Below are 13,782 nucleotides of genomic sequence, written 5' to 3'. Positions count from 1 at the left end.
GCTAGCCCTACAGTTATGGACAAAATAATGCATTTATTGTAAGGATACTATTTAAATAAAAAAATAACTTATCTTGAAAGATTTTACTTGTTTCATTTGCTATTTTCTAATCAAGTGAACAAAAAACTTCCTATTTCTAATTTAAACAACTAAGAATGACAAAATATGTCAAAAATGCCTCAATTATACCGCAAGTTACATGAAATAAAAAATAAAATTACACATAGATATTATGTACATTATATTTGAGGAACTCCATATCCGTTGTGGGACATTTATATTCTGAAGAACAAAAAAATAACTCGAACCAACGTAAATAAATCTTATTTTATTACTTTGCAAAGAAATCATATTCTTACTTACCAACGATAAATAATTCTAAAAAAAAAATGTTTTGTTACATTTGTAACTTTCTAAAATAAAACATAATACGAGTTCCTCAAATGTCAAAAGTCGATTCACTACAAATAATAATGTTAACCTACTCGCCGTCCTCTGCGACTTCTTGCTTCACGCGTTTGTCATGTTTAATCTGATCAGTAGTTGTGACATTGCTCCCGATAGCAGGTTCCTGATGGTCATCGTCTTGAGCATCATCTTTGCTATTCTCGTGAAGTAGGACGTATTCTCGCTGTGAGAATCCGAACTTGACCACATCTCTTTCGAGCAGTTCGACGTAACGACGTGGTTCGATTTTCTTGTTATTCACGAACGTACCATTTGCCGATTCTGTGAAATAAATAAATTACATCAATGTTTGGTTAACTTAGTAATGCATTTTTCATTTAACATACGACAAAATATGTACAATACTTGGGAGTGAAATGAAAGTATGAAAAATTGTACTGATTATAATTTTGACAATTTATATTTGACACAAATAAAACGAAAATGCTAACGAGTTTATAATATTACACAACTAGTTGTTATGCCCACTAAAACCCTCCAAAAGTACTAAGTTGTGTCGTTTCATAATATTATTCAAAAAATGTAAACTAGGTTTTCCCAAGTTCACGTGGGTATATGACACATAGCTAGCTCAGTCCAGGAATGAAGCCGTACCGAGATCAATGACGTAGGGGCGCACGCGCCGGCCCTGCGTGCCGTCGGGGCGCGTGAAGGGCGTGGCGCGGTACTGCAGCGCCGCGTGCTGCTTGCTGATCGACGGGTGCTCCAGGTGGATGTCGCACACCTTCTTGTCGCGGCCTATGAGGAATGCCGACTGGCGGTGGATGTAAAGGATTGGCAGCGCTTTGTCTCCTTTGAACGGATAGAATCTGAAAACACACTCTCGTCTTAGCCGGTTACATTATTTGGTTACGTAGCTGGTGTTCTTTGCCTTCAACTCATTTTGCTAGTGCGGTGTATTTGTAGCGACTTACCTCCATCTCCTCTTAGGCTGCTTAGCGTCGTCGGGCTCGGTGTATTTGATAACGACGCCGTTGACAGTGTTAGCATCGGCTGTGAGTTTGCCAGACAGCCCGAAGTTTGGCTTCTCCTTGTCGTCCGGTGCATCACCGCCTTCTTTCTTTACTTCAGTTTTGCCCCAATTGTATTCTTTGTTATCTTCTGGGGCGAATCTAGAAAGCGCAAATCTTTAACTGCTAATGCTGATTTTTGAATTATAAAAGAATCTGATAAATACATTGAAGCGAAACAAAGTAACGATAGAAACAAATACACACCTGCTCTTCCGTTCCCTAGGTCTAGGGTCAAATTTAGGTCTAGCGTCTTCGGGCCGCTCGTCGCTCCTACCAGGACGGCGGTCATCGCCGCGACGATCGTCTCGGCGGAAACGTTCTTCCTTCTCTTCACGGTTTTCTGGGCGTTTGGTGCGCTCCCTGTATCGATCGTCGGGACTTCGGGATCTGGTTTGCTCCCTGGAACATGTCAATTAAATCATTTTGTTCTGTATCCTTGCAGAATATTACAATTTTTTCCTGCTAAACACCAACGCCTTTTAAATCTGGCTATGCAGGAGACTGACCTTCGAGGGGGACCAGGTTTCTCCGGTCTGCTCGGCCGCTCCCGATGCATGTCACGAGGCCTGTGAGCGATAATAAATTTACACTAAAAATTTGTAACACACCAGTTTATGTAAATATATTCAGGTAATAAATTGATTGTATATTGAAGCAACCAGCGTGAAAAGAACTTTATTTTTTTAAAGACAGGATGGGAGTTTTTAACACATTCAACAAATTTCTTTCAACTTTCTTTGTACAAAAGCGAAATGGGTAAATCAAACATATTTTTAGCATATTCTGGTATTTTTCGAACAGCTCGGATCCAATCACAAACTTGCAGTTTTAAAAAAATATTAGCAATAAAGATAACCGTCAAAGTTACATCCAACGCGTTGTATCTTACTTTGGCACTCCGATAGATCATACACTTACCGTTTCTTGAGTTAAATACGCTGATTTGATGAAGATCATGTTACCTATAAAAATATATCCGGTCGTGGATTTATCGATCTTTGCAAGTTGTATTATCTGTACATTGCTTTGTAAGCAATTTTTAAGGGTGCTCTAGTAAATGTTCCAATATAATAAAACCATTCACGATAAAAAATTTTCACAATGTCACAATCTTGTAATGTAATGATATGGTCTTGTGTAGCAATACTACGATAATTAGAAATTATCTATAAATTGAAGACATCCTGTTTAATCCTTATTGATAGATAAATTCTGATTGTTAAACATCGCCACGTGTTTATTTTCATGGAAAGGCATCTTTTATGTGAGGCACAAACCATGTGCCTCTTTCAGTGTGTTATAAATTCTTGTCTGTTAATTTTACAATTATTGACATTAATAATTCATAGATTCCTTCGTCATTAGGTTTCTTTTCAGTCCTTCAATCTGGTATGAAATAACAAAGTAGTAGTTGTTCCTCGTGAATTATGACTGTTTTTCATACATTGTATTACTTATATTTATTGAATCTGTTTACACTTCACCTTAGAGCGACTATATTATCCTAATGCCGATGATTCTGCGTGTAATCCAGAAAATAATTTCGACAATAAAATAGCGCCCATTTCTTCCGTATCTTCAAGTGTTACAATAACTATTCAAGTCCATTCTTCTTTGTTGTATTGTAGTTAGAAATAATTATTTCCTTCACATAAAAGTTGTTTTGATAAAAAATATTTTCCTTTACGAGTATGTCTCAATGGTATTTATATCTTCAGAATGTTTTATAATGCCATTATACAATATTCCTTTGGTAAAATGTGAATCTATAGTAATTATTAATTTTACGGCTTCTAATTATCTTCAGTTGGCTAAAGTGTCAGAATTTCACCGATGTTCTAATTTGCCGTGAATATTGTCAATGGAAACACATCTCTGGTTTTAGATTATTTTTAAATATATTCAATGTGCTTGTGTGCAATGTTTTCCATTAAATGACGTTCAAACACGTAAAAAATTCTCGAATAAGTATCAAAAACCATTCATGTCTGTATGGGAGAGCCTTTGAGCCCTGTGGAGTATACCTTTATAAAATTATTCATTACACCGACGCGAAATCAACCTTTGGTCATTTCTCTGCTAGATCCACAAAGGAATCATTTTCTGTTCGAATTTCGTAACAGATGTTAAAGCTAGGTTCATACATGCCTAGATTGGTAATCATCTAAAGTGCAAATAGTAAAATATCTTTGCGACCGCAACACGTTCTGACCAAACTCATTATAATTTTCTGTAGAGATGTCACTGTAAAAATAAATACAGTCATTTAACGACGCGGAACCACCGACCAGGACGTCAGCACACTCATGCAGTGACCTTATATTACATCTGACTACACATATGTATTTGTAGACAACCTGATTAACAAGTTTAGTGATAGCAAGTTGAATAATTGTTATTATAAACTTCTGTCTTAAACTATTTAAATACAAATTATTATTACAAAAAAACATACCTATCTGTTGCGAATCTCTCTTGATATTTTTCCCGCTTGTCTGGATACTCTTTTTCACGGTAGTGTCCTGGCTCGGGTGGCGCCCGCCTGTACAAACAATACGGGTATTTGCTTACAAGTAATTGCGGCACAAAACATGATTTATAATTTTAAAGAACTTACCTTTCACGGTAGTCTCTACCTTCCTCGTAATCTCGCCGTCTGGGCCCACTTCTTTCTTCATATTGGTTATGACGATTGGGATTGTAACCTAGAGGAGAATTAATAACTTATACACATACTATCATATAATTCATTTGTCAGGAACAATTTACTATAAATCAAATGTAGAATGTGAACTTCATTCTCATAAACACAATAGTCATACAACTTAAATGTGATGTGCTATATGAGGCATTAAACATCATTGGACAAATGTTATCTGTAATAAATTTTTTGAACAAAGTAATAATACCTCTTCCTTCTTCTTTGGAATGGTACTCTTCCCTGGACCGGCTCTGATATTCCTCTGGCGGTTTGCGATCTTCATATCTTTGGTGCCTACAACAATTTTTATAATAACTTCAAGATAATGTTAAAGGATCTAATGCAATAAATTTCAATAAAAAGGTTAAAAAGAAGCACTTGAGTTAGTTAGGTGCACAGGTTGAACAAATACTTTTCATAAAATTCATAAGTACAAGTGAATCGCATCAATATATTTTTAAAGAGTGCTTTGAACCTTTTTATAGCCTTAGCATGCGAGTTGATATACGTGAGATCTAAGCAATAAATGGTGTATGGATTTCATTGTGTAGGTACAAAATGTTAATTCCAAATAGTCCAATTTGTGAAATTTCTATTTCTCAGAACATCCCATCCCTGAATTGATCACTTTTATTATGGCCAGTGCACATTTTGGGATTGCTTATTTTGTACCTATAATGATGTGGTAAATGAGTAAAATATCAACATTATGTGAAAAGCAGAAATATTGGAAATATGACAGTGATGATTTGTTGATAACAGTAATAGTACCTTCTGTATTCATCATACTCTTTTTGTCTCCGCTCATAATCCTCAGGGTTACTATACTGAGTTCTTTGGTCATATCTTTGTTTATAAATTTTGTCTTGATATGATGCATATCTGTAATGCATTTATGTTTCTGATAGGTTGTTATAACACATACATTTCTTTTGTTTCATATTATTTCATCTCCTAATAATAAAAATTGTTAATTCTTGAATATCTGTCTAGGTTAATCTATATATTACAAGCTTTATATATATATACATATATATAGTAATAATACCCAGTGTACCAAGTTCTTTACAGGGTAAATAAAAAAGTAAACCTTTCTATGTCACAATCAATTTGTTACAGTGATTCTGTGTTTAGTACAACATACTATATGTTAATATGATTTGAAGGATTGTTATTTTATAACAAAAAAGTTAAGTCTGATTGCAATAATGATTTATAATACCTATCTCCTCGTTTCTCATAATGGTACTGTTCCTGCTGCTGATACTGGCTCCTCCGCTCCTTGCTTGAACCGCGATAGAATCTCTCAACTTCCCGTTCTCTGTTGCATTCCTCACCCGAACCTGATTGGCGGTATTCTCTCCTATAATTGACATTAAATATTTATACAAATCATAAGCACACTCCGGACATTCATTACAGCAGTAGACACTTATTTACCTACTACTAGTACTACATACATCAAGTTGCTGTCTGCACTCACACAAATTTATGCACGAAGTGGTAGGTTAATCCATCACTTCTTTGAACTATTTATTATCTGGTTTAACATGCACAGTGCCTTTGTATAATAATATGTAAATAATATGATCATTATCTTATGTAAATATTATGATTTTATTCCTTAAATATTAAAACAACCATAAATATGATCAGTTTAGTTAAATCAAGTCAAATAACAACACAATATGTGAATTACTCTACCATAAATTACCTATTTCCTTTTCTTATAAGAAAAGTCTTTAAATAATCTTTAATGAAATTGGATTTTATTGAAAATTCGAAATTTAAACACCAAAATCCTCCTTAGTGGACAACTCACTGACAGACTTCTCGCTGTTCCGTCTATGTCAACATGAGAGGCACAGTGCGGTTTCTAACACTAGGGAGGGGCGGAGAATGACCTTCATCACTACTTTTTAATTCTCTGTCATAACATAAGTATTGTATGCAGACGCAAGTCTGTTCATACATACAACTGCGAGTGTTAGAAGAATTTTAACTGCTCGTACACAGAAGATAAATAGCAAGAGACACTCAGCTATTATTTTTAGCAATCTTAAGAAAGACAAAGGGTACTACTCCTACCAAATTTGTCTATATCTGTAATACTGACAAAAAAAAAATAATTCTGATATGCTTCAATATTCTTACTGGTAATAAGTACGTGAAGGCTGGCTGCCTTCATCAGAAGACGCTCGACGTTCCTTTACCACGCTATGTAGGCGTCTGTCGCCGCGGTCCTCCTCTGAAAACATTAATTTTTGGGGGTTCACTAATAGCTTCATTAGTGTATTGTAGATAAAATTTAGGCAATTACGTGTCAATGGTGCGTATTGTAAACTCCGTTGAATTTATTTCTAAGTGATTCTTTACCTTCGCTGTGAGAGGAGCTTCGAGCACGTTTAGAATTTTTGTGCTTGTGTTTCCGCTTCTTTTTCGCGATTTCGCCTTCGCTTATGGAAATCTCCTCCGCAGAAATGCTTTCGTGTACGGAATCTGTGCGTCGCTTCTTTTTACCGTGCTTCTTCTTTTTCTTCTTGTGCTTACGCTTCTTCGTACGTTTTTGTTCATCGGATTCGCTTTCAGATTCTGAAGAATCAGCGCGTTTTCTTTTTTTCTTGTGCCGGTGATCCGATACAGACGAAATATCACTATCGCTACCAGAAGAGCTGCTCGATTTCACGCTTTCTTCAGTTTCTTCAGATTCCTCTGAAGACGACTGGTGGCGTTTCTTGGATTTCATTGTATTGGAGCTTTATTTAATTTTTAATTTCAACAAAATTAATTCCTTACTGATGAAGCATCCACCATCACAGAAAAGAACGAACGAACGATATGATGAATGATCATGAAATTATAGAAATGATAAGCGTCTCACTTCACACGCGTTAACTTCATGATAATTCTATAACCTTGTCTATGCATTTCACCGCTACCAACCTCACAATAACTTTTAAAAATAGTTCTTTTTTTACCGCGGGTAATTTCTGAAAAATTTCAGACGATGTGCGTTATAATAATAATAACAAGTATATATAATTAATGACGCATACACTCAAAATTGGAAACATTTGAAAAATTGGAAAAATATAATTTCGAAAGCTCATTTTTTAATAGTTTTGGCTTGTATGCAAGTCCTTTGAGCCATGTCTTCGTTTAATTATCGGGTTCCTCAGTAATATTTGCCATTGTAGTTCTAAATTGTAATACATTATGTTTCCACTTTGTTTTAAATAACTTAGTTCACTTATTTAGGTTTATTAAATAGTCTTTTAAGCGGAGTCTATATTTATGTTTCACTTTCACTTAAATCACATTATATTCTATCACTTTGAATAATAACTTTGAATTCGTGATTAGTGGAATTTCCAGAATAAAGTATTTTGTAATTCGAAAGCTCATATTGTGTTCTACGTTTAGAAATAACTTTTAAAGTTTATTTAGCGTGAATTATAAATATACTTGTAGAAAAACGATATTTAAAAATTGCAGTGAAAAAAACCTTTGGCTACAGTCACACCATAGATCATACACTCTCTGAGTCGTATTCTAGTGTCGTATTCTAGAACTCTACTCAATGTTCAAGTCAGGACTTGAGTATAATTTAAAGCACTAGAAATCATACTCAAGTCCGTGCCATTAGGGTCGTATTTCCAGTACTTGAAATCTTACTCAAGTCTGCTCAAATCCTAACTTGAGCATTGAGTAGAGTTCTGTAATACGACTCTGAGTCACACCCCGGACATTCCATACAACGGTCCAAAATTATTCACCTACTACTACTACATACAGCAAGGCGCTATCTGCACACGCGCGAATGTGTGCGTGAAGTCGCAGGGTTACCTACTCATCATTTGCTCATACTATTACGTTACGTTACGTGGTCAGAGCGGCAACATAGCGAAAATTCTAACGCGAATCTGTTATTTATAATTCTATTGGTCAGGATTGCACTGGAAACATAAACACTGGAAATACGACCCTAATGGCAGGGACTTGAGTATGATTTCGAGTGCTTTAAACCATACTCAAATCCTGACTTGAGCATTGAGTAGAGTTCTAGAATACGACCCATAGAATCCTAATAATCACACATGTTCACTACGTATTTATATCGATATAATATTATATTTTTTATTAATTTACTAAAAGATTTATTTAAAAAATATATTAAAAACACTTAAAATGTTATATTTTGGACAGGTACCTTTAACTAAGGTAACCAAAGTATTTGAAATTGCATGTCCAACTTTATCATTACCTAGTTAATAATTAGGTATATTCTCTACGTAATATTTATCGGCAATACAAATTGAAAATTTTAGAACCCTTGTCTAGCTCACGAAGTTATGGCGTCTTATTATATTGATATAATAAATCTGTATTATACAGAATGATTTTTTAGTCAAAGACTCTATTTTCGAAAAAAAATTGATAGGTCTATTTTCAAAATGAAAATATTTATTCCGAAGTAATACTCGACAAAAATTGGTTACCAATTTACACTATTATTATTTACTACGACTATGCGTCTATGAATGAATGCCATACGCTAACCGCGCGGATTCTTCAATCATACGCCAATCAAAGCAAAATGCCGCTACAGCCGCCGGCCGCGCTATTGGCGGCTGTCACTTCAGTCGTCACATATGATGATCTATGGTCGTCACACGTCCGTGTAGCGCTTCGTACGTGTGTGCAACGCTATCTCGCTATTGAAAACGCATTCACGTGTCACTATGTATACAAACCGCGAGTACTTTGAAATGGTCAAGTGCTATTTTATAAGTGATGAAAGCCTAAACGGAGCCCAGAGACTATACGAGTCAGAGAGCATTCCTCGCCTTCGCAATTATGGAATAGCAAGTCCTATAGTCCCCAACCGCCAAACGTTTCTGCATGTCATACAGAGGCTTTTAGACCATGGCCAGTTTACGACGCCTTCACACGCCCAAGGACGTGGTAGGCCGCGACTGTTCGTGGAAATCGAAGACGAAATCTTCGATTTTTTCGAGAGAGATCCAAGACGAAGTACACGTGATGCAGCTCGACGGTTCAACGTTAGCCAATACGCTGTGTGGAAGCTGCTCAACACCTCTGGATTGCACCCTTATCACTTTCAAAAAGTGCAAACGCTAAATGAAGCAGACGCGCTGCCTCGTCGAGTTTTCTGCGAGTGGCTGATCGCACACCCCGATGCGGTCATTTTATGGACTGATGAAGCCCTATTCACACGTGTGGGGCTGTACAACCAACATAATGAACATTGGCGGTCGTATCGTCACCAAGTGCGTTTTAGTGCAAATGTGTGGACCGGGATTGTCGGTGATAAAATTCTAGGGCCGTATTTTATTGAGGGGCGGCTGACCGGAGGCACCTATCTCAATATGCTACAAAGCATAGTCTCTGATTTGATGGACGACGTACCGCTAGCCCTCATTAACCATCCTGCTTTTTATTGTCAGCATGACGGTGCACCGCCACATTACGCTATCGACGGAAGGGGTGTGTTAGTTGTTCCACCTCCACGCGTGCGAAGTTCTTGAACATTCTGCGATAACACGTTGTCACAGAACGCCCAAGGATGTAGCCGGTACACCCTGGGGCCAACACTGACAACTCTCGGCTTCAATTTGAGTCTTGCCAGTGAGGGCGCGAAGCGATCAACACGGCCCGGCCATGTGTCTCTGGGGGTGGACCATGGCAAGTGGTGGGCGGTCTTAATTTACACCCTCCTGCGTTCATGCCTACGCAGTTGAGCGCCGTACGCAGGGATGAAGGGATCCTGGGGGGCTGAGCCCGAGCGGGGTGGAGACCCCGGCAAGCAATACGCCCTCTTTGGCCCTGATTTCATGCTAAACAGTAGCCCTGTGACTAGCCAACACAGGGAAACGGCAATGTGTCCCGTCAGAGGGCCACCGGCGAGGTGTGGGGGGGACGGACTCGGCCATGCTGACGGGGTGAGTATGTGCGGAGTACCTGGCGGACTTTGATCAAGTCAGCCAGCCGCACATTTCGAGCCCCCGATGTCGCGCAATGAGCTCCTACCTTCTGCACCTATACTCTCCTGATAATCCTGGTGTCCCGAATGGGACATCCCCAAAGGTGCGGGCTCCGTGGTGGGTGGGAAATCAGGAGAGCGAACAATGAACACTTTGCTATGGACAATAACGATCATTCCAAAACTTTAATTCACTCAAAACCGGTGGTACTGGAGGGGAAACCCAAAAGTGCCCCAACAACACATACACACACACAACAGCGCCCTACGGTGAGTGGTAGGCCAAAGGGGAAACCCCAAGGCCAGCCAAGCACCGATGCTGGTGCTAGTTCAGCAGTAGCGGTAGTGGCCCAAACCTCGGGTTCTGCGGCCCCCGTGAACACACCGGGTTCTGCATCGCAGAACCCCACCAACACAGCTCTTGAAGCAGGGTGGACCCTGGTGAGTCGCAAACCCAAACTCAAGGCCACAGCACCCGTCCGCAAGGAAGGGGTAAGCGGCCACGGTGAGCGACCACCTCCAGCCCCCAGTGGGAGCAGGGGACGCCCTGCCGGCAATAATAAGAAAGGTCGTCTGAGGGAACGCGAGCGCCGTGAAAACCCCAACAACCAACAGCCGAAGGAGGGAGAGGCGAGGCCCCCAGTGGATGACGGAAGTGGCCCGAGGACTGCACCAGTGCGGTCTGCTGGGTCCGCCGCACATCCCTCTGGTAGGGCCCCCCTCCCTCATGGTAACAAACCGGTAAACGCGCCGAGGCCCTCGACCAATGCCAAACGTGCTCGACTCGACGAGACCATATCTCCGAGAGGCGAGCATAAACGGCAAAGGGTTGAGAGGCCCGCCCAACAACGAACGTACGCCGAGGCTACCAAGCCAGAACTGATGGCGGTGATCACCTCGGCAAAAACCGGCTACATACGGAGCCCCGATGCCGACAAGGTTCAGGAGGCCCTATGTGAGCGTCTCGCCCAGGGAGCAGAGGAGTGCGGCGAGGAGGACGTCGGCCCACAATTCAGGGGTAAACCTGTCTTTAGTGACGGGTCCCTGAAATTGTGGTGCCACGACACAGCCACATTCCAGTGGCTTGAAGATGCCATTAGCACCATCAGGCTGCCGTCCGGGGAGCCCCTCTCATTGAAAAATGGGGTGGAGGCTCCCCGGAGGGCAGTCTGCGGACTGTTGATTCCTGGCCACTGGGAGGATGCACGCCGAATCGGCCGTATCCTCAAGTGGCAAAATCCATGGGCGGAGGTTCACCGCTGGTTTGTCCACAAGCTGCAGAAGCAAAGTGGACATACCTTCGTGGTGGTGAGCCTCCCCGAAGAACTGGTCCCGGCTGTCCTGGGGCATGACCGGCGCTTCACTTTCCAGTTAGGCACGGTCTACCTCAGGTTCAGATCCAAAAGGGGCCTGTACACGGATACGCCGCCTGAGAAGGCGAACATCATTAAACCACCAATGGATGTCTCCCCGGAGCCCTCTTCCTCCTCTGGCATCACCGGAGAAGGGAAGGAGCCCTCCCTGACCCCCGTCTCTGCGGACGAGTGCGTGTCGGGGATGGGAGACATCCGACTGAGCGAGGACGAAGACGAGGACCTGCTGTCCACTGATGGCGGTTACCCCCTCGCTCAGTAAATTACTAACCATCCAATGCAACCTCCACCACAGCCAGGCCGCAACGGTTCAACTCCGGAAATGGTTGGAGGCAAACAACACAGCCGTGGCACTGATCCAGGAACCGTGGATCAGCGCCCGCGGCCAAATAAATGGACTCTCACAAATGAGAGGTAAGCTGATATCAACTACCATCTCAGAAAAACCACGAACTTGCATATATTATTCTAATAATTTACATGTACAACCACTAACAGAATTCTGTTCCAGAGACCTGTGTGCCGTCAAGCTTTTAGCTGACACGGCCACGGGCCTGCCTGAAGTGGTGCTCGCCTCTGTCTATATGGCAGAGACTGATGTACCACCAACGCAGGAAATGGAACGGCTAATCAAATACTGCGAGCAGAGCGGCCAGCACATCGTCTTGGCCACTGACTCCAATGCCCACCATCCGTTGTGGGGCATGGAACTTGCTAATGACAGAGGTAAGAACCTAACAGAATACTTATTCACAACTAATCTTCAATTCCTTAACAAAGGTACAGTACCAACCTTCGTAAATAAAAGATGCAGGACGATTATAGACCTAACTCGAAAAGACTGGCACGTGTCCGAAGAAGCATCCTTCTCGGACCACAGATGGATAAGATTCAACTTAGAAACAACCATCAAAGAACAACAACCGAAACGGAATCCCCGAAAAACCGATCGTAAAATATACATTGACAAACTACACCAGAGCCTTGGGGAACCGGTAGCACCGGGAAGACTACTGGACACAGCACACATAGAAACACAGGTTACAGGACTGACATCAAACATATTGAGCAGCTATAACTCCGCATGCCCACTGAGTGAACCTGCCCCGCGGCAAGGCCAACACTGGTGGGGACCTGAGCTTGAGAGGCTACGAAGAAGGGTAAGGAGAAGCTTCAATAGAGCAATGAACACATGCGCGGATGAGGACTGGGAAAACTACAAGACGGCTAAATCCAAGCTAAAAAAGCGCATACGATTCAGGAACACCGCGTCATGGCGAGGCTACTGCGGGAACATAACGTCTTGTGCACAAGCGAACAGAATAAGGAAAATCCTAAGCAACTCAAACTCAACTGAGCTAGGTTCAATACGCAAAATAGACAACACATACACAACTTCCCCTGCGGACACGGAGAGAACCCTACTGGAAGCACATTTCCCAGGATGTAGGTTCGTCCAAGACGTAAGGTGCGAAGAAATGAACTACAATACATCGACCCATAATTGGCGATATGCTGAACAAGTAGTAACATACGAAAAGACAAAATGGGCAGTAAACACCTTTGAACCGTACAAAGCTCCGGGCCAAGATGGAGTATTCCCCGCTCTCCTACAATGGGGCGGGGGGACACTGGTCCAGCACCTGGTCAACATCTTTCAGGCCTGTCTAGCATTCAGCTATGTGCCCTACAGCTGGCGAGAGGTAAAAGTCAAATTTATACCGAAACCAGGTAAAAACGACTACACTGACGCGAAGTCCTTCAGACCAATCAGCCTCACATCGTTCTTTTTGAAAACATTAGAAAGGTTATGTGACAGAGAACTGAGGGATGGAGCGCTTAAGAACATACCACTACACGGAAACCAACATGCATACAGTCAAGGCAAATCCACTGAATCAGCCATACATGCCGTTGTGGGCAAGATAGAAGTGGCCCTCAAAGACAAAGCAATCTGCCTAGGCACCTTTATCGACATTGAAGGAGCCTTCGACAAAACCAACTTCTCCAGCATTCAATCAGCACTGAGGAGGCACGAAGTGGATGAAGTGCTCATCAGCTGGATTAGCAACATGCTAAAATTAAGAACAATAAAAACGACAGCAAATATGACCCCATGGGCCATAGTAGCGAAGGGATGCCCTCAAGGAGGGGTACTGTCGCCTCTGCTGTGGAACATGGTCGTAAATGACCTCATCATTAAATTGAACAAAGAACATTTCT

General features: G+C 41.3%; 1 protein-coding gene across 2 annotated transcripts; it reads right to left on the bottom strand.

Moving 5' to 3' along the window:
* Window positions 1–100: 100 nt before the first annotated feature.
* On the bottom strand, window positions 101–6,943 carry LOC113229471 (smad nuclear-interacting protein 1). 2 transcript variants are annotated; one of them, XM_026463070.1, is made up of 12 exons: window positions 6,559–6,943; window positions 6,337–6,430; window positions 5,405–5,545; window positions 4,954–5,064; window positions 4,391–4,476; window positions 4,099–4,186; window positions 3,937–4,023; window positions 1,988–2,047; window positions 1,686–1,880; window positions 1,383–1,580; window positions 1,063–1,277; window positions 101–729 (listed from the first exon to the last, which is right to left on the bottom strand). In XM_026463070.1, the coding sequence occupies exons 1-12, from the start codon at window positions 6,926–6,928 to the stop codon at window positions 482–484; spliced, it is 1,893 nt and encodes a 630-aa protein (XP_026318855.1). In that variant the 5' UTR covers window positions 6,929–6,943; the 3' UTR covers window positions 101–481. The 2 variants fall into 2 exon arrangements, with proteins under 2 accessions (XP_026318855.1, XP_026318856.1); XM_026463071.1 differs by lacking the exon at window positions 4,954–5,064 and having other exon boundaries at window positions 106–729.
* Window positions 6,944–13,782: the final 6,839 nt, after the last annotated feature.

This window comes from Hyposmocoma kahamanoa, unplaced genomic scaffold (genome assembly GCF_003589595.1).
Source record: "Hyposmocoma kahamanoa isolate Upper Pololo Valley unplaced genomic scaffold, ASM358959v1 62, whole genome shotgun sequence".
In the NCBI taxonomy this organism is placed as follows: domain Eukaryota; kingdom Metazoa; phylum Arthropoda; class Insecta; order Lepidoptera; family Cosmopterigidae; genus Hyposmocoma; species Hyposmocoma kahamanoa.
Note: the sequence above shows the minus strand (reverse complement) of the source record. Positions and strands in the feature narration are given on the sequence as shown.

Excerpts from the sequence above, each read along its gene's own strand:
- LOC113229471 (XM_026463070.1), bottom strand. The coding sequence starts at position 6,928 with ATGAAATCCAAGAAACGCCACCAGTCGTCTTCAGAGGAATCTGAAGAA. Across the intron at positions 2,048-3,936 it reads GAGAGATTCGCAACAGATAG|GCCTCGTGACATGCATCGGG; the intron begins GTATGTTTTTTT and ends TATCGCTCACAG. Across the intron at positions 1,581-1,685 it reads CCTAGGGAACGGAAGAGCAG|ATTCGCCCCAGAAGATAACA; the intron begins GTGTGTATTTGT and ends TGCGCTTTCTAG.